We start from the raw sequence: 24,048 nt of genomic DNA on the forward strand, positions 1-24,048 counted from the left end.
GTTTGATTGAAGTTCAAAGCCATGATTGGGGCACTTTGAATAACCTGATAAGGCTAATTCATAGTAATAAATGCATAGATATTCCAACCATATAACCACGTGCACAATGGCAATCAATCAACAATTAAGACCTAAGACCATCTTGAGATAAAACAAACTTTCTAGCTCATCCGCCTAAACTGCAGATAAAACTCCAAAAAGTCTATAATTCACTTTGATGTGTTTCCTTCCTTTTGCTAATATCAAAACAAACCGAGTACCCATATCAAAACAGAATTTAAAATCTAATTATAAACCACAACAGCTTAAGAAGTCAAATTGTTGGAAACATCAAACCAAAGGAAGTCAGTATAGATATGTTACATGTCCAAAAGTATAGAAATGCTAAGAACATCCAAGCATCAAAACTAAAATGCTACACGTCCAAAAGTAAACTACAAGTCCAAACAAAAAAAGACTAATGTAGAAGATGAGGGGGTATCCTTACCCCTCAAGCATCAAGTAAGCACTTCACAAAATCTAACTTCTCTTCATCGTCTGGGAGGTTCAGACACCACATTGCTGTATTCTCATCCGCCATTAAGACTTGTCGAGCTCTATTTCGGAATGAAGCATCAACATTGGGAATTTTTCTAACCTCCTCAAGTACCCTTTACAGATCCTAAATTCATTCCAACCCAAATGCAGATTAAACAGTGAAAGTTATGGAACTCAGAATTCCAGAAACTAAAGCACTAAGACAAAGAAGAACACAGAAATAAAGCCCCAAAGCAAAACATAGAAGAATATTGCCAAAAAAAAGAGCATATATCCATCCAGGGAAAACACATCCTGAGTAAAAAATTTCACAAGCAAGGGACAAATCTCAACACCAAATATGAGACATCAGAAACCTCCAAAACTCAATGATATTTACGGATAAATAAATACAGATCATAGATCTATATAAAAGAACTTGCAGAACAAATCACTTTCAGTCTAACAATCAGACGACCTAGAATGCTTGAATTCCAAAAATGGAGTAATCAGGTGAATTTGAATGGAAAAATCTCCATCAACGAACTACAGCACTAGAGAAACATCACTCTCAATCCTCGTAAAATAGAAAACATCACTCTCAATCCTTCCTGACCAATAAACACAAAATTAAACAACCAAAGCACTAGAGAAACAATATGTATTCCGTACAGATCATTAGATCCTTAACTAAACCCTACCAAAACCCTAGAAAATCGAGAACTCGATAGCTCAAAATAGTCGAAATGGCAAAATGCGAGACACATTGCGTACGGAACGTAGATTTCTCTATGAAGAACTACTAAATGTACACAAGATCGTCACAGAAGAGTAGAATTACCTGATTTTCTGGTCCTCGAAGAAGAAAAGGGGAAGAAAGAGAGAAACCCTACGTGCAAAAAAAGCCCTAGAAAAGCATCATCTGAAACCCTAACTATAGCTTCAATAGATTTGAGCAAAAAAAAAAAAAAAGAAACCGAAAAATGATCCAAAAACGTAGAGATCCAAGCTAATAGAAACCCTAGAAAATAGGAAAAACCTAGAATATGGGATAGAAATATTGTGATTTGAGCTATTTGAAGAATAAGGAGAAGAAGAATGGGAAAAAAAAGAGAAAATGGCAGATAAATACTGGAGAATATGGGATAAACCGAGCTTTATAGTTGGGAATCTTGCCGAAGAATCACCGAAGGAAGGTTGCAGAGATCGCCGGAGAATGATCGGCGGCGAAAACCCTAGCTCTGAGCCACGGAAGAGAGAGGCGAGTGGAGAAAAAGAAAGAGATAAAAGGTCTTTTAAAGCTTTAAAACCCTAGCCCGATGACTTTTGCTTGGGTTAGAAAAAAAAAATAACAGGTTTTAAAATGGAAAATTTTGGTTGAAAAAGTTCCATATTTTTCTCATGTCAGAATTTTTTTCCAGTAAAAAATCTCTTTCATGGCAATCAAAACACAAGAAAATCAAGAAGTCCTGGAAATTTTTTTCTTTTCCAAACTTTTCTTGCAATCCAAACAGGCCCTTAGTTATGAAAGCATGCATTTCATTCTAGATCAGAAATCGAGGGGCAGTACCAAGATGAATTTTTTCTCTGCTTTTTCTTTTCTTTTGTTCTTTTTTTTTTTTGAAAATGGCAGACCGAGATGGTCATTACAACAGAAACCAAAGAAAAAAAAGGAAAGAAAACAAGAAAAATCAGCCAATGGCTACATAATCCCCTCATTAAATCAACCACGACAGATTGCGAATAAAAAAATGTAAGATATCCGACGCATTCTCCAAGAACTCCAAATGACAACATAAGAGACTACAATGGTCAGTGCTAAGAACAGTTTTATAGTCAAGCGAAAATGGGCTCAATCCAATTGGAGAAGGAAAAAGGAAAAAAAACAACAGAAAAGGTAAAGGGCAGTCTACACTAAGAAGTCTGGGAGATACCTCTCATAATGACCCATTCATATATGGGGGGTGCTACTAAGTTGCTCAATTGATCTTCCAGCAATTGCATGAACTATTGGAGAAATAAGGCATGAGAAAAGAGACCCAATATGTTAGAGCCTGAAACAGAGTATATTTTTGCTGATTGTAGTAACCTAAAAGGCCTTGACATGAATTTCTTACCTGATACAGGGCATTGTTTACTAAATAAATGCATCTAACTTTCTTGATTTGAATGGATCCTGAGGTCGAAAATCCTCTAACCGCAGATTGGAGCTCACCCGGATCTCGTTTAGAACAGATTCCCCTTTCTCTTGTCTTATGATCTCAAGAATGCTAACAAGAACATCTGATGCAATCCCACTTTGTAGAAGACTTCCTGGCTCCTCGCCACGTTCATGTATTAATCTCCCAATGTCTCTCAAGGGAATGACATTTTCTATGATGATTTTAGCAAATATGCGTCCAAGATACTCAGCTGCCTTGGGGGAATCGATAACGGTATCTTCCAACCAAGAGAGCACGGATTCAAACCTGGCAAAGAAGTGGGAAAAAATAACAAATAAACAATGTCAGACAAAAAATAAGACGGGTGAACTTCTGTGAGATTTATATGGAGATATGGTATTTACCCTTTGATGAGCTGGACTTGGCTTAGCAAGCTATCTCGAGACTTGCAGAGGTTAACAAGAAGCTTAGCTAAGAGATCCCTGTCAATCTCGTTTTTCCTATCAAAAGAGTCTGTGACCCAGAGCATTACCATGTCGGGGTAGAAACTCGGGGAGTACAATTCTTTCATGCATAAACGAACCTCATCCTCATTTCGAACACTGAAAATTAAAACCAGTTTTCAGCACACGAGATAAATCATCAGGGAAAAAAAAGTATAAGAAAAAATTAACAAGGAATTTCCAACTTCACAAGCGTTATATCTTGGCAATTTAGCAAAAGCATGCAAAGATACCCTATTCTCCACAGTTTTCTTCACATCAAATTACATAATCAAACTCTCACAACTCGCAAGCAAAACTATTTGATGAAAAATCAAATAGATAAAAATGCATTAAATTTCCCTCCCTCTGCCGCATCAAAGGGAAATTCGACCTCGCAAACACTCTCCCTATAGGTTTTCTTTATTTTGAACAATCCTTGATCTGTCAAAGATTCGAGAACTGCCCTAATTCCACTACGTGCCGCTTAAAAACCATCGTCTCCAATGAACACCCTCTCATACACGGTACTGCCTTATTTTGTTGAACTCTTGAATTCAGCCCCTTTATTGATAAGTTACATATCCAAGAAACCATCCAAAACCTTTCCCATCTGTCCTTGCTCCTATCACCTAGACCAGTCTCTGACATAACCAACAGTCCCATATTTCTGTTAAAACCCCTCCGATCAACACTTTTCTTGGGACTGATACAGACTCAATTACAGTCCTAATTCCTAAATGATGCATGCATTTAAATAAAAATTATGAATAATAATAATAATAAATGCATGTTATGCGTAAAAGCTCGTAGAAATTATAAATTAACAAATTACAAATCCACAAGCACTCACAAAAATGTACAAAAACTTAAAAAAATACAAATTAAAAGAAAAAATTAGGGTAATAAGATAAAGATAACTAAAATAGAATTACATATTTCTCTTGTATTTCCCACAATGTTTTCCTATTGTTTATGTATTTCCCACAATGGTTTCCTACTGTTTCTGAAATGTTTCTAACGTGTGTCCGAAGATGTTTCTCATACGATTTTTTATCACTTCTCCATTTCTTGTTTCCCCTCTATTTTTTTCTCCGTATTTCCTGCTTTCATTTCATGTTTCCCTTTCAAAATTCGTTTGCCAACCTGGTAAAGTGGTGATTATGGTTCAAACACTCCAAATCTGTTTGACAGTTCAGATATGTTATACCAGCCCCTTGCTCATCCAATCAGTCCTTATTTGCTGACTGACTGATACTTACTTCCTACCTTTATATCCCTCCTAAAAAACCCAAATCCATTTACCCATTACCCACAATTACCATGAAGTGATAGAATCAGCATACTTAGTTGCCTTCCCTAACCTGTCCTACATCATGCAGTTGTAAACTAGATCGCCATTAACCATATTCATCTTTTCTTTTGATATTGTATTCTGCCAAAGGCTTTGTGGGTCCCCACAGTAGGAAGGATGGAAATCAGAAAAGAAGCTTGCTTCATGGAAGAAAAGGTAGCTTTCTTCATGCGGGAGAAATACCCTTATCAAATCATCAATTTCCAAACAAGGATGGGGACCTTGGTCTTGGGAAGTTAAAACAAATGAATAAGGCCCTTTGAAGTGGCAATGGAGAGGAAAAAAACCTTTTGGGGTAATATAAATTTTAAAAAGTATAAGGTGAGGTGGGGAGAGCGGAAGCACACTGTCTCGTCAAGACAAGTTGGCTGCATAAGTTTGTTATTGAATCTAATGATCCATTACTTTTGACGGCATGCGGTTGAGAGAGAGGGAGAGAGGTGCTATACATACCTAAGCTTATATGTGGTGGTGAGTCTTATAGAATGTTTTAGTAGAATGTGATCTCTCTAGTTGAGAAGGAAAAGAGGATTTGGGTGGTTGTGGGAATTTTGTGATGGAAATTGGGAGAAACTTCTAAAATGATGGGTATGAGTTTTTGGTTGGTTTGCTTAATGCTTTGGAGAAAACTGATGTCTCACTAGTTGAGAAGAATAAGAGGATTTAGATGATCTGAGACCCTCAAGGTTGTTTCTCGGTTAAATTTTTCTACTGGCTTTTTATTTTGGTTTTGAACGGTGGAAATTTTATTAAAATAGGGGCAAAAGCCCAATGACCGGTGGTCAAAGAAAATACAAAGAAAGATATAATTTAATAGATACAAAACAAGAATAAACCAAGCACAATATAATTTAATAGATACAAAACAAGAATAAAGCAAGCAGAACATCATCAAAGAGGCATGTAATTGAATGTCAAAATAGCCTATCTGTCAACACACAGGTGAGGAAGAGCATCCCCTTCAAGTTAGTCAATAGCCAAACATAATGAACGTTGGTATAGTGGCCCTATAGTGGCCCTCTAATCGATCGTGGATCTCCTTTAAGGCATCTACAAACCTCCATGGAAAAGTGTTCTCGTCTCCCACCCATAAGACTACGTTGAGGGGAGTCTCTCTTGATGATATCATCTGGTCTATCTGAGATTGATCTACTAGTTAAATCTCATGAAGAGCCTAAACATCTGCCTTGTTTGAACCCTTCTCTCCTATAGGTCCCAAATACGTCCATAGAACTTCACTAGCGTCATTTCTCAGAAGCCTCAGAAGAGTAGTTCAGTCGGAGTTCAGCATTAGCCTCCAAAGAGAAGGTCCCATCGAGGCTGACGGCTCTTGATATGCTCACTACTCAATCTGATGTCTCAGGACCTGTAGGACATCGAAATACCTCGAAACTAGGAAAGGCCAGATGCCCTATGGACAACAATAGAGAAGATTTATCTCTGATTACTAACACTTTTTGATATCCCTTTGAAAACTCCTCCATTTCTTTCCTTCCATACAAGCCAAAGAGTGACATCACACAGTAAATTCCACAAGATCCTACATATGGAGGTACAAGGAGCAAATATCCAGGACTCAAAGTGTCCAACAATATGGCCAAGGAGAACCTAACTAAGACTGAAGAGACTAAGAAAAAAAAACCAAAGGTCGTGAGTCAAACTACAATGCAAGAGTAGGTGGTCGAAAAACTCGGCATCAATTAGACAAAGAGCGCAATCATTGACTAGAATCTTACATCTATAACAAAGGTGGTCTATCGTGAGGATCTTGTCTAGACAAGCAGTCCAACAGAAAGCATTCTCTCTGTTGAAGTATAAAAGATAAATAACGCCTTTCTCCAACAGCTTAAGCTATTGGAGAAGTTGGTAAGTTAACATGGTATCAAAGCCAAAGGTCTCGAGTTCAAACCTCCCGGATAGCAAAAATCCACATGCGATGGTCGGCCCAAAGTGAGACCACATGTGCCACGTGTTTGCCAAGTGGGCCACACGTGCGGGGGAGTGTTGAAGTATAAAAGATAAATAACGCCTTTCTCCAACAGCTTAAGCTATTGGAGAAGTTGGTAAGTTAACACTCTCAAAGGAGGCTTCAATTTTCGAAACGCGTCTAGCAGGCGATAGAAAAGAAAATTGGAACAAACATTCATAAAAAGATTTGACATTGAAAATAACCATCAAGGTCCCACTCCAGAATCTTTTATCAATTCCCAGTCTCCTGAGGAATGAGACAACAACTTCCAATTCCCAATCAAAAAGATTCCTTCTACTTGCATTTAATAGGGTGGCGACAGGTGAGGTATGAGCATTAGTTTTTCAAAAGGATGGGCGTGAGCCCGACTGATTAAAAGGTAAATTTTGGATTCGAATAGCTTATAAGACTGCACATTTCTACCATAACTTTTTTTTTTTTTTCTGAAATGGGGACAATGATGATTTTCCAGCAAAACTTGCGGCTCATGAAGGACTCACTCAACCCCCATATTTGTGGGTTTACAGATACATTCGGACAGTGACTGTCATGTCGCTTTTGGGTTTATGATCCAAAATAAACAAAATGACCTTTGAAGATCTTTGACTCCCTATGCTTAATGATTGATTTATCATTATCGAGCATCCAATATCAGGGTTTTGAATTTTGGTGTAGGAGTGCTCTAAGGCTCTGTTTGGCTGCCACATGCATGGCATCCTCAAGGATTTCCCAAGCCAAAACATGCACTTTCTTTAACTTTGTGATGCTTGGTTCCCGATGTAGCATTGAAATCCCTGGAGACTAGTACACAAGTTTCAGAGGTAATAATTGCATGTCTGGTGGCGTGGCATCAATGATTCCTCCTCATTCTTTCCAAGCTAAATTTCTCAAAAAAGGAGGAATTTGGCTTGGAAAATTTTGCTTTTTCTCTTTCTCTATTCTCTCTCTTCTCTCTCCTCTTTCTATATTGATAATGACACCCCCTCCCACTGCTCTACAAGGTTGGCAACTAAACACTACTTTTTTTTTCAAAGTGACAATAAACAAACACTACTAATCACTATTCTTTTTCTTTTTTTTTGAATGGCAGCAAGTATAATGAAAGCAACAAAGACCGAGATGGTCGATACAAGGATAGAAAAACAAAAGCAAAAAAAAAGAACTGCCATAAGCAGAGAAAGACAATCCAAATAGAGACAAAGCATGGCATAGTCAGGGAGGCAAGAAGTCAAACAAATCTACAGATTCCTTAGTCACCGTGCCCTCTATAATGAGATTGCCGGCTACTTCATTTGCAGATCTTCTAATGTCACAAAAGACAATAGAGAAAGACAATCCAAATAGAGACAAAGCATGGCATAGTCAGGGAGGCAAGAAGTCTCAAACAAATCTACAGACTCCTTAGTCACCGTGCCCTCTCTAGTGAGATTGCCGGCTACTTCATTTGCAGATCTTCTAACGTCACAAAAGACAATAGAAGAAGAGCCTGACCAATCCTGGACCTCGTCAAAGACACGGTCGAATCTTCCCCACCGAATCACATTTAAAAAATCTTCTTCAACCACTACATTATTCATAATCTCTTATCACTATTCTACAAGGTAAATTCTAGGTAAATCAAATGTTTATCACCTCCCTATTGACTACTGATACCACTAATCTACAAAGTAACTACATGTATCCAAACAGAGCCTAAGGGAGCTTAGGGTGCTGACTGTGAGCTTTTGAGAGGGATGGACCAGTTTTTTGGTCGAGGACGGGGACCAAAGACAAGTCTAGTTTGGGTTGAGTTCCCACTTGCATTGCACATACAGACCGGTGTTGAGGCTAACTATAACGATGCCTTAGCACCGCAGTACATCTTGGGGGTAGGCTAAGCTCTAGGCTTTCCATGAGTTGGTGTCAGGGTGGCTTCGGCCACCCTCACGAGATGTAAGTCTTGAGGATTAGTCCATGGTGCATGTTTGCTCCTTGGATGGCCAAGCCTTCGGGCTTGACGGATCGAGACGTGATCAATTAAATGCCCCGTTCCTTGGTGGGCTTTAGCTATCTGAGCAGGAGAGTGAACTTGCACCACAATCTTGCAGATGGTCCCTTGATGCGATGGTGTGAACAACTAAGTCTTTGGGCTTGGCGGAGCGGAGCGTGGTAGGAATTGGCCTTGCTTCTAAATGGCTTTAACTGTCATGCGAGACTTCGTTCCTGCGTTTTGGTTCATGACATAGGTCTATATCTTGAACTGTCCGGTCGTGAAACTTGGTGGATTAGTGTGTGGTGTCGACGACTTGGTAGATTTGTGTGGCATCGATGACTTCGCGGATTTGTGCGTGGCATCGACATGCCTCGCATTGGATGGCTTGCACTTGGCTTGAGGGCTTTGCGTTCGATGGACTCATGATGCAAGTTGATCACAAGAGTGGGTTTAAAGTTGTGCACGGCAAGAGGAAGCTAAATAGCACAGATGGGCTTGAATGGCTAGTAGATCGTGGGCATTATACAAAGCATTAAGAGGTGTTGGGCATGTAGGGCCTTCAGGGTCCTACATTGGAAAAGGATGGCCTTAGCAAATGCATATGTTGGGGTGCCGCACGGGTTTGTCTGCAAGAAAAGGAAAAGGCCCATGACAGTTGTATGAGAGCAGGATGCTCCGAGCTAAAGTGCGGCCTCTAATATAATTGGGTATCAGAACAGGTTCTAGAGCCCGTGTTTCCGAGATGGGTGCCTCTGATAGTTAGTGCTACTGTCAGTTGACATCATTGTTGCTTATTATTTTGGGATAAAATTTGAATTGTTGCGTATGATAGTGAGAATCGAGGGTAGAGTTGGCGCTTTGGCACATGTGATGGTATTGAATATGTCGGTGCTTGACATAGTTGCAGTAGGGGCAGTTATTGTGGCCATTGTTAGTGCATCTCAAGTGCAGTGGTAGAGTACAAGAGAACGGGAAACTCTTTCAGATTTGTGGCAAAGTCGTGGAAATGTCAGGATGAACTTAATGTTAGCAAAGTGGTGGCAGCTAGGTAAGCTAGAATGCGAAAGTCTTTGAATTTGACACCTCGAAAGTCCAGAAGACAGGCGAACAGAGCAAACCGTGTAGGATTTCCATTCCAAAGCGTGGGCACATAGCTTTCTCAGTGTTGTGTGTGAGACATCATTGAGCTATTCTAGTGGCATGGGCTGCTTTGTGAACAAGGCGATAAACAATAGCAGCTTGGAGGTACGGACTCTCCCATATCTAATTAGGGTCGAGCAACATAGGCACGATGGCATGAACAAAATTTGTCCTCTCCGTCAAAGTTGGCACAAGCATCGTTTAATGAATGTTTTTTACATGGAAAAAGGTGCATTGTTTAATGGAAAGGGTATTTTCGGTGGAAGAAATTGAGGCTGCATTGCACGCTTTAAAAAAGGATAAGGCACCTGGACTGGATGGCTTTCCAATGGAGTTTTATATTCGCTACTGGGATTTGATAAAAGAGGAGGTATGTCGCTTCTTCAATGAATTTCACGAAAATGGAATCCTTAACAAAGGAATAAATACCACTTTCATTATGCTTATTCCTAAGCGGGAGGGTGCAATTGAACTTAAAGACTTTCGGCCGATTAGTTTAGTTCACAGTCTCTATAAACTCTTGGCGAAGACTTTGGCTATGAGATTTTGCAAGGTTATGGATATAGTGATATCCAAGTTTCAGGGGGCTTTTGCGAACAAAAGGCAAATACTTGATGGGTTATTGCTAACGAAGTTCTTGACTCTATGAAGAGGAATGGGGAGAGTGGTATCATTGCAAAGGTGGATCTTGAGAAAGCTTATGATCATGTTGACTGGGGAATGTTGGATTTCATGTTGGAGAAGATGGGTTTTGGGGAGAAATGGAGAAAATGGATGCGGTCTTGTGTTTCTACTGCCTCTTTTTCAATACTTATAAACGGATCCCCTCATGGGTTCTTCAATAGTACTCGAGGTCTCTGACAAGGTGACCCTTATCACCCTATCTATTCATTGTTGTCGTGGAAGCTCTCAGCAAACTGTTATCTTTGGCGGAAAGCAAGGGTCTTCTCAGGGGCTTGACGGCTAACAAGAATGATTCACCCATAAATCACCTGCAGTTTGCAGATGACACCTTAGTCTTAATCAAGGATGGGGTATCTTACGCGGCAAATTTAAAGAGGTTGTTTCGCAGGTTCGAAATGGCATCTGGACTTAAAATTAATTTCTTTAAAAGTACAATAGCGGGCATCAATTTGGAGGAGGAGTCCATTGGGACTCATGCTCGCATCCTTGGTTGCGGGGTGAGTCAATTTCCTATCACTTATCTTGGGTTACCACTGGGTTTTGGCATTCCTAAAATCGGATTGTGGGATGTAGTCATTGAAAGAATTGAAAGAAAATTAGCCACCTGGAAAAAGAAGTTCTTATCTCTCGGGGGTCGAATTACTCTAATTAAAGCCGCCCTTGCCAACATGCCGGTGTATTATGTCTTTATTTAAAATACATTCCAAAGTGGCTAACCGCATTGAAAAGATTCAAAGAGATTTTTTATGGGAAGGGAGAGAGGGCGAATCGAAGAAGCTCAAACACTTATTATCTTGGCGAACGGTTTGCAAACCAAAGAATTGTGGTGGGCTTGGTATTGGAAGAAGCCGCTTGCGCAACAAAGCTCTATTGGGGAAATGGCTATGGAGGTTTGGGGTTGAGAAGGATGCTCTATGGCATAATACTATCGCAAGGAAATATGGGCAGGGTTGGGGGGATTGGGAATGTGGAACACCGTCAAACAGGAATGGTTCCGGTGTGTGGAGTTCTATTCACTCTACACGGGAGCTTTTCAAACCATTTATAAGATTTAGACCGGGCAAGGGCAACGAAACTCGATTTTGGATTGATCTATGGATAGGAGACTCTCCTCTATCCGTAGCTTTTCCGGATATATTCAGAGTGGTCCTAAAAAGGGAAGCAACAATTTCAGATTATGTTATCCGTGGTGAAGACGGAGGGGTTTCTTTTTGGGATATTAGGTTTCGGTGGAATTTAAAGGATGAGGAGATCGAATCTTTCACATCTCTCCTCAATCTTTTAACTAACACCTATCTATCCCCTACTTTATCGGACAAGTGGATATGGACACCTGATTCTGAAGGGGGTTTTACTGTAAAAAGCTTTTTCCTGAAATTAACAATGTGAGATAGACGGGACAGCAAATGGAAACACTTATGGCTACCCTATATACCCCCGAGGATAGCGGCTTTTGCTTGGTTGGTTGCATACAGATGTATTAATACTTGTGAAAGGCTTCAAAGGAGGAGTGTTCGGTTGGCAAGCAGATGTGCTCTATGTTGTAATAGCAATGAATCAATTGACCATCTGTTGTTGTTATGCCCTTACTCCTACGAGGTATGGATGGGGATTCTCAGATTCTTCGGAATGTGTTGGGTGCCCCCAAATAACATTTCAGAGTTGCTCATGAACTGGACGGGAGCTTTTCATGGCTGCTTGGGGCAGAAGATGTGGAACGCTATTCCGTTCGCAATAACATGGTTTTTATGGATAGAACGTAACAACAGAATTTTCAATGATCGGAGCAAGGCTCCTAGATTTTTATGCCTCTCCATTATTATCGCAATTCTCACATGGGCAAGCAGTAAAGGGGGCGTACCATATTCAATATCACATATATTGCGGAATGGATTCACAGTCATGATGGAAAAGCGGGGTGTAAAGGCCATCAAGCCGATTTGGTTACCACCGCCGGAGGGCACTCTTAAACTCAATTTTGATGGAAGCTCGATGGGAAATCCAGGACCTGCGGGGTTTGGGGGAGCAATTCGCGACTTTATTGGAACCACCATTATACATTTTCTGGACCAGCGGGTGTATGTGATGCGAACAAGGCGGAAGCTAGAGCATTATTATTCGGCCTTCGTTGGTTTAGGAATAATAATTTGGGGCCCTTAATCGTGGAAGGTGATTCAACCAACGTCATTGCATGGGCGAGGAATCAAGGTCCTGGCCCTTGGCGGCTTGCAAATGAGATTGATGAGATACGAGATCTCATGGGTATCATACGTCCGTTGATAACGCATCGAAGGTGTACGGCTAACACTCTGGCCGATCGTTTAGCGAAGGAGGGAGTGGGATTATCGGTTCCGAATGTTGTATTTAATGCTCCGGGAGCGAATCTCTTGTAATTCACTGTATTACACAGGGACATCTTGTCCCTTCTTCGTGTAATTTCCTTCCAGGAATTAAATAAACTGTTATCTTTAAAAAAAAAATAGTCAGTGAATGGGTTGGAGTGGTTCCAACAACCTATCATTATACCAATGTGTGAGGTCGGAAGTGGCAGGATGGAAGTTGGACATGGCCCTTGCCAATGTTGACTAATTACATGATGCCCAGGCCTATCAGCAGCTCGATTTCTTCCTTGAGCTGCCCGCATTCGTCTGTGTCATGGCCGTGGTCCCTATGGAACCGACAATATTTTGATTGGTCTCTCTTATTACCTTTGGAGATCATTCTGGTTGGCCATCTCACGAATTCTTCTCCGCTGATGGCGGCCAGTATATGTTTCCGGGAGGTGTTGAGAGGCGTGAAGTTTTCTTCTCTCCTCTGGGGGGACTTCTCTCTTCTGGGGGCCTTATCCTCCCTACGCTGCTTGGTAGGGTTCTTGTCCTCAGAGGTTCTCCTCCGAGTCGAGTCCAGGGCTGCCAACGTTTCCTCCACTGCTATGTACTCCTCAGCTCCGGCCATTAGATCCGCCAGTGAGTGCGGATTTTGGCGAGCCACTGAGCGGCGGAAGTCATTGGATCTGGCGCCCGCGAGGAGCACGTTCATTGCTGCTAAGGGATCCAAATTCGGTACTTGGAGTGCCTCCCTGTTGAAGCGGCGGACGAACGTCTTGAGAGGTTCATGATCCTCCTGCCGCAAGGCCATTAGGGATGCTGTTGTTTTCCTTGGCCTGCGGCTGCTCATGAAGTGGCGGACCAAGTCGTCCCCCGAAGTCTTCAAAGTTGCTGACGGAGTTCGGTTTGATTCTGGAGTACCAGTCCCGGGCTGCACCGGTCAGTGTGGTCGGGAACGCCCTGCAGAGGAAGCCATCGGATGCGCCGTGAAGCAGCATCATCGCTCTGAACGTCTCTAAGTGGTCCACTGGGTCAGTTGTCCCGTCGTATTGCGAGACGGTTGGCATTTTAAACCCTCTGGGTGCTGGGGCACCCAGGACATCGTCGGTAAACGATGTTCTGCTTGAGAACGCCCGCACAATAGGCCGGCTATAATCTTTTGCCAGCTCTTCTATGCGGTGGTCCATTTCTTCCATCCTTTGAAGCATCGGACCAGCTCTGCGGTCCGGCTGGCCCGGTGATCTGTTTCTTTCCACTGACGGGCTCGCCGCAGAGCCGGACTGAATTTCCGGACTCTTTTGACGAGGCTGGGACTTCTCATGCTGTGTGCGGTTTTCACGAGCTCGGGGCCTTCGCGGGGAGCGGGACCGCGACCTTCGGCGGCGGTGAGGCTCCGTATGCGCATGCTTGGCCCCGGAGTGATGGACTTGCCTTGAGTGGTGAGTCCAGTCTTCATCGTGGCGTGCTGCCTCTCCTCCGTGAATATTCGACCTTTCCTGTACAGGTTGTGAAGCTTCTGGAGGAGGTTGAGGAGGCGCTTGGAGTAGCTGCTGATACTGACCGACCAGAGCCGTCATCTGCTGGAAAAGAGCTTGAACTTGATCCGGAGTGGGCATAGGGTTGAGGCGTTCCGAACGAGCCGGGCTCCGTTCAGCTGTAGCAGAGGCGGCCACCACCAGCGAGGCGATTCGCTCACTACGAGTCCTGCACGGTACCGCGACTCGAGTCGTCCGTGCAGTTGGTACTCGAGCACTCTTGCGCCCTGCCATTTTGTAAGGGGATCTGAACAGCTTTTAGTTCGTGGTCCCACAGATGGCGCCAATCTGTTAGGCCTAAAATCGGTAACAGATATGACAGTGACGTAAGAGCCAAGCTGGAGGATCCGAGAAGCCGAGGTGAGGGAGCTGAGTGAATCGGAGTGAGGGGGTTGAGCCCTGCTTAGAGAGCTGAGTCCTGCACAAAGGCAAGCGAGGTCAGAAGACCGACTCGGGTGTTACTCCGGACAGGCCCTTCGACACTCAAGTCAGTATGAGCAGGAGTGCAGAGCTAGTTTTTAGAGTTTTGGGTGGAGAGGAAGGTTATTACCCATTGGTTTGAACTTTGAACCCCCTTTTATAGAGGGAAATTTGATGACGTGGGATGACCTACGCCAGGACAGGTGCAGGCCTGCTATAGGTTTGAGTTCACCTACTCCAGGATAGGTGTCGGCCTGTGATACGCTTGAGTTCACCTACTCCAGGACAGGTGTCGGCCTGTGATAGGCTTGAGTTCACCTACTCCAGGACAGGTGTCGGCCTACTACAGGTTGCTGTTTTTACACCCCATCAAGAAGGTTGGCTTATGCCATAGCCTTTCTCTAAAAAATGCCCTTCTCTAATAAATGGCATGTTGAACGTGTCAGCACCTAACAAATGCATGTGATGAAGGATACCCTTGGTCACATGGCAGGGTAGGGGAAATCATATTGACAGAGCTTACAGAGGTGGATTGCTTACTCAGTGAGAAGGCATATAACTATAACTTGAACGACATGTGATGCTCTTAGGGTGAAGAGGAAACAATGAAGAAGCTAGGTAAGGTATTCATTTTTACTCGGGAACGAATAGAGTTGAGCTCTCAGGAAGAGTAATACCACCGGGCCGAAGTGCATAGCCATGAAGGGTGAAGGTGTTCGCAACCTAGATGGACTGAAGACACATACTCGGGATTGAAAAGCTGGGCATTGGCTGAAGTACTAAGGTAGCAGTTCATAGTATTAATTGAGTATGCGAGATACTTGCGAAAGACCTTGGTGCACACATCGGGGTTGCTTAGATCAAAGATGGGTTAGTTGCCCTGGTATGGGACAGCATGGTGAACTCATGTGGCATGTGGGTTAGTTGTGTTGGTACGGGACAACATGGTGAGCTTATGCGTTTCTTACTACTTTGAGGCAAGGATTGAAAATTTTCAGTTTCAGCCGAAATTTCATAAATAAAAAAAAACAAAATTTTTTTTTAGCATTTTCCGAATTTTTTTCGAAGATTCAGAAAAAATGGAATTTTTGTGGAAAAAATTTCAGCCTAACTCTGGGCTGACACCGAATTAATGTACTTAGGGTGTCGGCCCACACTGAAACCGACACATTTCGGCTGAAATTTAAAACCATGCTTTGAGGTACTAATGCCAGAGAAAACCGAAAGGGTTATTCAATTCGAGTGATGGAAGATTAGGGTGCCTATAGTGTGAATGCTGGCCAGCGAGTACCCAAGGAGGCCATAAGTGAGATAAAGGTTGATGTGGTATAGGGCAAAGAAAGATGCAAGACTAAGCATCAAAACTGAGAATCTAACAGGGAGACCCTCAGCCCTCCAAAGGGGTGGGAACATTGAGGTGGTTCCTTCGCACTTGGCCAGTGAGGCAAGTATCGTGCCACAGTCCGGTCGCTCTACCCTCCCTAGGTCCGGTGAAGATCAGGAAAGTCTCGTCGTGCTCTATTCAGAGAGACCACCCCAAAAGTTTGGGAGAAGCTAGAGGGGAATTTGAGGAATTCATGTGTGAATCAAGTCCGATCGGTATACCCTCTACGTTTGGTGGAGTACAAGAAACCCTCTGTCAATGTTTGGTGGGAACACTAAAAACCATACCTGAGTTTGGTGGAGTCCTCTAAACCGTCATTGGTGCTTGTTTGGATCACAAAAAAACCATCACTGAGTTTGGTGAAGTCCTCTAAACCATGATTGGTATTTGGTGGGAGCAAGAAAAATCATCGATGGAGTTTCGAAAAACTATAAATGAGGATGCTAACTCCAGAACAATTGAGAAGGTAGCAGATTGCTAAAGTTAAAGCAATGTGGTACAAGAAGGGGCAAGATGGTCAAGAAGGGCCAAGTTGTCAATGTTCCAGTGGGGTCTGTTCTCAAGCCAAGTCGTTCCTAATGTGGAGCTCAGTTTTGCAAAGTGCTTGTGTGTGTGTGTGTGTGTGTGTGTGTGTGTGTGTGTGTGTGTGTGTCCTAAAGGGAGCTTTGGGTGCGGACTGTGAGTCTTCAAGAGGGATTGTCCAGTTTCTTTGGTCGAAGATGGGATCAAAGACAGTGCATGTTGGGTGGGTGTGTGTGTGTGTGTGTGTGTGACACACAATGGAAAATCATGTCGCAGTTTGTAGGCATGTCCTAAAGGGAGCTTTGGGTGCGGACTGTGAGTCTTCAAGAGGGATTGTCCAGTTTCTTTGGTCGAAGATGGGATCAAAGACAGTGCATGTTGGGTTAGTTTCCCTATGTGAGCACCAAAGTCTTTGGGTTTGGTGGAGCGGCGTGTGGATGGACCTCACCTCACCTCGAGATGACTTTGGCTGCCATGCAAGACCCTGTTCTTGTGGATTGTTTCATGGCATAGGTCTATGCCTCGAACCGCAGGGTCGTGAGACTTGGCGAATTTGAGCATGGCATCAATATGCCTCGCACTGGATGGACTTGCAAGTTGCATTTGGCTTGAGGGCGATATGTTAGATAGACTCAGATGCATGCTTATCACGAGAATGGGTTTAAAGTTGTGAACGACAAGAGCAAGCTAAGTAGCACATATGGGCTGGAATGGCTTGGAGATCATGAGCATTATACAAAGCATCATGAGAATGCATTATACAAAGCATCAAGAGGCAGGGCCTTTGCCCTAGAAAAGGCTGGTCTTGGCATATGCATATGTTGGGGCGCCGCACAGGATTGACTGAAAGAGAAGGAAAAGGATCGTGACACTAGTTACAACTATCTTGTAATTATTAGACCTTTGTAGAGTCTTCTAATTCGCCTTCCAGCAAATTCCCAAAAGTGATAACAATATGGAAAACTCTTTCAAGCAAGAGGCTGCAGATAGAATTGAACTCTGTATGGGCTACGTTTTTGCCGCTTGTATACCAATGTTGAGGACCATAGTGTTTCTCTCTTCCCTTTAGTTTTCTTGCTAGACAAAAGAAAACGAGAGTTAAGAATCCATTCTGAACACCTGTTCTCTTGTTTGAGGACATTGTTCGCATGAAATAGATTTATTAGGACTCCAAATGAACTTAAAATGCAAATCCTCACGTAGCTTAAAAAATGAAACATGAGTTGATAACCAACTTCAAGGCTCAAAGTCACCAAATTCGGAGTGCTATTAGTGGTTTTGAAAGCATATGAGGTAACCCCTGCTTCTCCCTATGCAATGTGTGCTTAGAACTAATATTATGTGTGATTGGCTTGAGATTCTTTGCAAAAGTGATCTCATCCAACAAAAATTCCACAAACCAGGCAAGTAATAACCAATAAAAATTTAGTGGGTATGGTAATCTATTGAAGTTATTTCAAAATTTAGAAGCAGAAAATTTAGAAGGTATAACCCATAAAAAAATGAATAATTGGTTAGTAAGTAAGCTAGAAAAGAATCTACAAACTCAACATCGCATGCATAGTTGTCTAAAATTCCTTTCAAACTTTAGCATAGATTAAGCAACTGGCAGAAAAGTAAATTCTTCTTCCACAGAAAGAAAATAGAAGTGGGCAGAAAGTCAAAATCAGCAGCCGGGAAGGTGTTAAAAGAAAAATAGATAAGAAATTTCTAATAGTAAATGAGAAGAAAGATCTTACCTATAGAATTCCCGTATCGTTGCCATGGACATATCTCGCAACCTGTCTTCAGACACTCAAAAATCAGCAGCCGGGAAGGTGTTAAAAGAAAAATAGATAAGAAATTTCTAATAGTAAATCAGAAGAAAGATGTTACCTATAGAATTCCAGTATCATTGCCATGGACATATCTCGCAACCTGTCTTCAGACACCGCAGATTCAGAAGGAACATATTGGTGCCCTGTTGAAGATCCCTGTACACAGCCCATGGCAGGGGAGGAGGTTACTGTTGATCTATCGGAACGATCTGAGTTTCTTAAATCCCTGTTTCCAAAAGATACATTGCGCTCTCGAGCATTGGATTGATCAAAAGCAGGTGTTGCTATAAAACCATCAGGTATGTATCTCGGTATTAGTTCCTCGCTCGAGTTAAAATGTGGCCATTCTGGTACAGAACTGTAACCACTTGGACCTAATGCCATTTTTCTGGGGTCTCCTATGCTAGAAATATCAGGCAAAGGAAGGCTTGGCATCAATGGCTGTCCTCTGATGGACATCCCCCTAGGAAGACCACCTTGAGGACCAAGGGTAATGGCATCATCATCAAGAGGTCTCTGTGGCAAGGGAACTGACAGTGTCCTAACATCTTGAGCGCCAAACCCACGAACCTGAGGTGCAGGGGCGATGGCACATGAAAGGGAAGGGGGACAATTGCCCCCCTTAATTTTTTGGGAAAAAAAAAATGACGAAGTCTAGCGTTTCGGGACTCTATTGGCCAATAGGGAAGGGGGACAATATGAAGCTATTCGGAACTCTATTGGCCATAATGTGCCTTGCTGGCTTTCCCTTCTAAAACTACAATTAATACATCCGCAAAAAAATCACCCATCTCCTCTTGACGCTAAAACCGACAGGCTGGCATTGATTTTGAAATAAATCCTTCTCTTAAATACCATTAATAGAATCCTAAATAGTCGGCATTTTCCTCACAATTCAAACCGTTGATTTGTTGCGCCCTTGCCCATAAAATCATCTCCATTGGATAATCCTAACTCTTCAATCTATAGATATTTCTAAATGTAATTTATCTACATATTAGAGGGTTAGGATCATCCTATGGAGATGATTTTTTCACCTGTGATTCCTAAATCAAAGTGTACTAATAGGACACACGCAGAATCTAATATTTGCACTCCATTTAATTGAAAGGTCTCAGATCCCTTGAGAGACATCTTTCAGAGAGGGAGATTATATGATGGCCGGTGATGTATGAGGGTGCAGCCCAGGCCCACATTATTTGGGTGATCCAAACCGTTCATTTGTTGGGCCCTAATGTATATAAGATGTGCCCCAAAATATCTTCTCCATTGGATGATCCTAACCCTCCTATTTATGGAGGTTTAAAATTGACGGTACAAAATAGAAATCTGCTCATAATAGAGGGTGAGGGTTCGGATGAACAGTATAGAGAAATTTTTTTGGGATACACCCTATCTACATCTACGTAAGGCCCAAAAATTAATGGTTTGAATCAGCGAAACGATGCGGGGCAGCCACCATATATAATCTCGTTAGAGAGAGGGATTTTTTTTTGTTGACTCAAATAAACCCCCAACAAGTTGACACGTGATAACATAGAAGTCCTATAACGAGAAAGGCTCATTAAAGAATGGAGCATGACCGACTATTTTGACCGAGTTTTTTGCCAATGTATTAATCGTAGTTAGAGAAGGGCAAACCAGCAAAGCGTATTATGGCCAATAGAATCCAGAGTACAAAATAAGTTTAAAATTTTAATTTTACCATTTTTATATCCCTGCCTTCTAAAAAATATCTTTTTCTCTTCCCAAGTGAGGGCTTTTCCCTTCCTTTTAAAAAAATTGATATAACAATGAACATATCAGGGGTTTTTTTGAAAAATATAATAGTGCTTTCTTTTGTTTGGAGAAAAAAACTTACTATAATTTTTGCCCCCCTTGTGCAAAATTTCTGGCATCGCCCCTGCGGAGGTGGCACACCACGAAGACCGCCCATCTGCTGGGCTCTCAGAGAAGATAACATAGTAGACCCTCGGGACCCATAGTCTACCGGATGCCACCTTCTTGCAGAAGAAATAGGGCCAGAGCCAAGAGACAATCTACTTGTTTGTGCTTGCAGCTCCTGTGCGGCATCCCTGTGAACTTCCTCAATCTTTTTCGGCCCTTCAATTTTCCTCCATTGCTGCCATCCATTCCTTCTCAAATCAATTGCATCCTTCAACATGAACCGCACGCTGGAAGAGAGTTTCTGATTGTTTGATAATTTAAACATCATTTCAAAATAGAAATCCACATGTTCCTTCGCTTTGGGATGATCTATCATCTCCCCAATTGTACTCATTAACTTGCATAGTGCTTCAACATCTTCCTCATCAGGACTCTCATACTGACCCAGCAACTTTTTAATACATTCATGCATGATTCTCTCAGTCAGCATTCTTGTTTTGTACAACTCGCCAATCAACCGAATGTTCCCAAGCATCAGCCTACGAGCCTGGACCTTCTTCTCCTCTTTTTCCTCATTGGATCGCTTTATCTCACCCTCCACCTCAACTCTGTTGGCTTCAGCTTGCTCTCTTTCTCCTCTTTCAAATTCCTCCTGGCACTTGTTCAAAAGCAATCTTTTAAAAGTAATCTTCTCATTGTCCTTGCTGAAATCGGGCAACTCACCAGCAAGATGGAAGCAGAAGTTTGCATACATTTCACAGAAAGTAGGTTCCGTCAGAGCTTTATCGAAAATCTGTGAGATAATACCAGTAAGAGTGTCCTCATTGTCAATGTTAACCATTTTGACTTGCTCGAAAAGTTTTTCAAAGTTTTGAGGCATTAGCTTGTTGAGAATTTCTCTCAATTGTCTTTGCTTGGCCTCTTCCTCGTCAGAAACTTTACCCACTTCATACTTTTTCTCAGCTTTGTGCATTACCTGCAATGGAGTCTGAGGAGAAGGAATCAAACCTCTATGAACCCCAGTTGTAAAAAATCAGCAAACTTGGAACTTCAAAATCCTAACATTATACCCATCACTTTACTTCACTGGGTTTTCTTCCCTTTTTTATTTCCACAATTTAGAGATAAATGATATGGTTATAGCATATTTAGAGGAATAACGTTATGTGGCCATTTGGATACATGGAATTTATAATCTAGGAATGTAAAATCTCAAATTTTACAAGCTAAAGCCTGGATTTTATAAGCTATAACCTAGATTTTACAAGATTGAGTGGTTACACACCTTATTTACACATTTAAAATCCAGGTTTTGGCATTTAAAATCTAGGTTTTAGCTTATAAAATCCATGTATCCAAACGGACAGTATAAATTGAAGTTCTATCTAAATTAAAATTGAACTGATGTGGCTTAAGTTAATTTTTATCGTATGTAATCAAACAATTGAAAACCAAGAAATTCTGGAGAAGTTTTTCTTAATGAAAAATTTCATCCTCCTGAGTAATAATAATAATAATAATAAGAATAATAAACCCTCTCCAACAATCAAAAAACCTTTTCCATAGCAAAACCCGAACACCATGAAAGTAAGAAAAGCTAGAAGCAAAATAGATGGAAATACAAATGAACAAACAATAGAAAGGAAACCAAAGAAAAAGTAGATGAAGAGACTGAGGGATCGAGAAGTACCATTTTCGATCTGCTTGAAGAGCGTCCGAGTAACAATTTGACAAAGCGGCAGAAAAATTCTTTCTAAATTCCTTATATTTTAAGTAAGGAATCATTTAGTGCGCCTTTCCCACCTTTAGACCCCCCCCCCCCCCCCCCCCTCCTCTCTCTCTCTCTCTCTCCCCCCCAACAGGAACAGTTGATGGGCACCCAAAATTCTCATCCTTAGTGCCCAAATCCAACCCACTAGGACAGTGTACCGTCCATACTATAGGATGATCCAAGCGGTCCATTTGATAGACCACATCGTAAATAGGTTGCGTCCCAAAAAACAGTTTCCATGATCCTAGCCCTCAGATATAAAGAGAAATTGCTTATTATGGAAACCACTATAGATTAGAGGGTTGTGATCATCATATGCAAATGATTTTGGGGGAGGGGGCGGGGGTATTGTTTCCCTATGTTTAGGGAAACGATATATTCACCCCTCTTTTTTATTTGGGGCACCCCCTCTAGTTTAAAAGAGTAGTCATAAATTAATACACTGGTCAGAAGGGGCTGTTCCAAGTAACAAACAGGACGAATACATCACTTCCCTCCGTTTGGTTGCTCGGGGTGGCTTGGAAAATAGTGGAAAATGAAGTCAGAAAAGCCAAACGGGAGGAGACAAGCATTTTGATTTGTCTAGAATTACTTCGGAGAATAGTGAAATCTTAGGTCTTGGGTTGGATTTCAGGTTAATAACCCAACCCAATCTCAGGTTAGGTTTTAAAGGATAAAAAAACCCAAAACCTGTAACCTGGGTGTGATGTAAGTTTTTTATGTCTTGCCAAATTATTTTCAAGCATATTGATAAAATTGTTTTCACTAGACAAGTTAAATTTATCAAGTTTTTGCACTTGATAGCTAAAATTAAGAGATTTTTGGTGTGAAGATTTGTTGTTTCCTACCATCCGATAAAACTAATCACTAGTAAGCTAAACAATCAAAACCCGACCCAAGAAACTATATCGGCTAGGGTTGAGTTTATGAATCTTGGGTTTCCCATAAAGACTCAACCCAACTTGTCCTAAGATAATTTCTCAGGTAGCGTGGGGTTATGGAAAACCCAACCCACCCGACCCGAGTTGCAACCCTATATATTAAGAACCTGTTTGGATTGTAGGGAAAATGTTTATGATGGAAAATTTTTGGGGGAAATTTTTTCCCTTTCCTCTGTTTATAATGGTTATGAATTATTTAAAGGGATATCTTCATAAATGGAAGCTCCCTCTTATCTTCTTTCATGTGCGACCGAACAATGAAATATGGCAATTTTGGAAAAACTTTTAAAAAAATTCCAGCAATCCAAAAATGGCCCAAGTCGTCACATTCGATGAACAAAAGTTCATTGATCAAATCTAGAGCTTTATGCTTAGTTTCTTTTTGACACAAAATGGATGCAAAACAAATTTTACATATATAATTTTCCACTTCCAACAGGCCAGAAAATTTGTTTTTTCACCCATTTATTGTTTCGTCTGAAAATTAGCATAAAACAAATCGGGGAGTTTATTTTTCTCTTTCCCTTCTCTGCAATTCCTCTCAATGAATCTTGAATTTGAGCTCTTCCCATAGATGAAATGAATTAAGATAAGTGTTTCAAAACGCAGATCCGAGTCAAACTGAAGCTAAAGAAAATCCTAGTCAACTCAGCAAGGGCGGGTCATGTACTTGATTGACACAGTTGAGTACTCAGTTGATCCATCCATGACTCCAGAGAGTCAAAAGAGTTTTGATTGACTTCGTAGGGCAAAATGCAGATGCGACCAAGGTAAAAGGGAGTCTAAATTAATTTACAGGACAGTGATAAATCGACCCCCATCTCACTCTCTCTCTCTCTCTCTCAGCACTGTCCTATACGGGGGTAGATTTATCAATACCCTAATCTATATTAAATATCCAAGACTTCGTAAAAACCCTTTTACAGCCCTTTAAATCCTAACTGACAAGAAACATGAGTTTCTTGTATCAAAACATGGTTGCGTTGAAATCATTCCGCTTAATAAATTTTTTCACTGCTTTTTCTTTTCTTTTTATTTTTTATTTTTAAATAGCGGACCGAGATGGTCATCACAACAGAAACCAAAGAAAAAAGGAAAGAAAACAAGAAAAATCTGCCAATGGCTACATAATCCCCTCATTGAATCAACCACGACAGATTGCGAA

The 24,048-nt window shown here is 41.6% G+C and overlaps 1 protein-coding gene across 4 annotated transcripts; it reads right to left on the reverse strand.

Moving 5' to 3' along the window:
- Positions 1-257: 257 nt before the first annotated feature.
- LOC143884912 (eukaryotic translation initiation factor 4G-like) lies at positions 258-22,013 on the reverse strand. 4 transcript variants are annotated; one of them, XM_077388769.1, is made up of 8 exons: positions 21,862-22,013; positions 20,196-21,159; positions 18,343-18,859; positions 18,207-18,248; positions 3,083-3,280; positions 2,634-2,984; positions 2,451-2,523; positions 258-661 (listed from the first exon to the last, which is right to left on the reverse strand). In XM_077388769.1, exons 1-6 carry the CDS (start codon positions 21,862-21,864, stop codon positions 2,654-2,656), a joined length of 2,055 nt encoding a protein of 684 aa, XP_077244884.1. In that variant the 5' UTR covers positions 21,865-22,013; the 3' UTR covers positions 258-661; positions 2,451-2,523; positions 2,634-2,653. The 4 variants fall into 4 exon arrangements, with proteins under 4 accessions (XP_077244884.1, XP_077244885.1, XP_077244882.1 ...); XM_077388770.1 differs by having other exon boundaries at positions 18,343-18,440; positions 20,146-21,159; XM_077388767.1 differs by having other exon boundaries at positions 18,343-18,854; positions 20,146-21,159.
- Positions 22,014-24,048: the final 2,035 nt, after the last annotated feature.

The sequence above is a fragment of the Tasmannia lanceolata genome, unplaced genomic scaffold (genome assembly GCF_043159265.1).
Source record: "Tasmannia lanceolata isolate RefF3 unplaced genomic scaffold, GAP_Taslan_0.1 ptg000008l, whole genome shotgun sequence".
Lineage (NCBI taxonomy): Eukaryota > Viridiplantae > Streptophyta > Magnoliopsida > Canellales > Winteraceae > Tasmannia > Tasmannia lanceolata.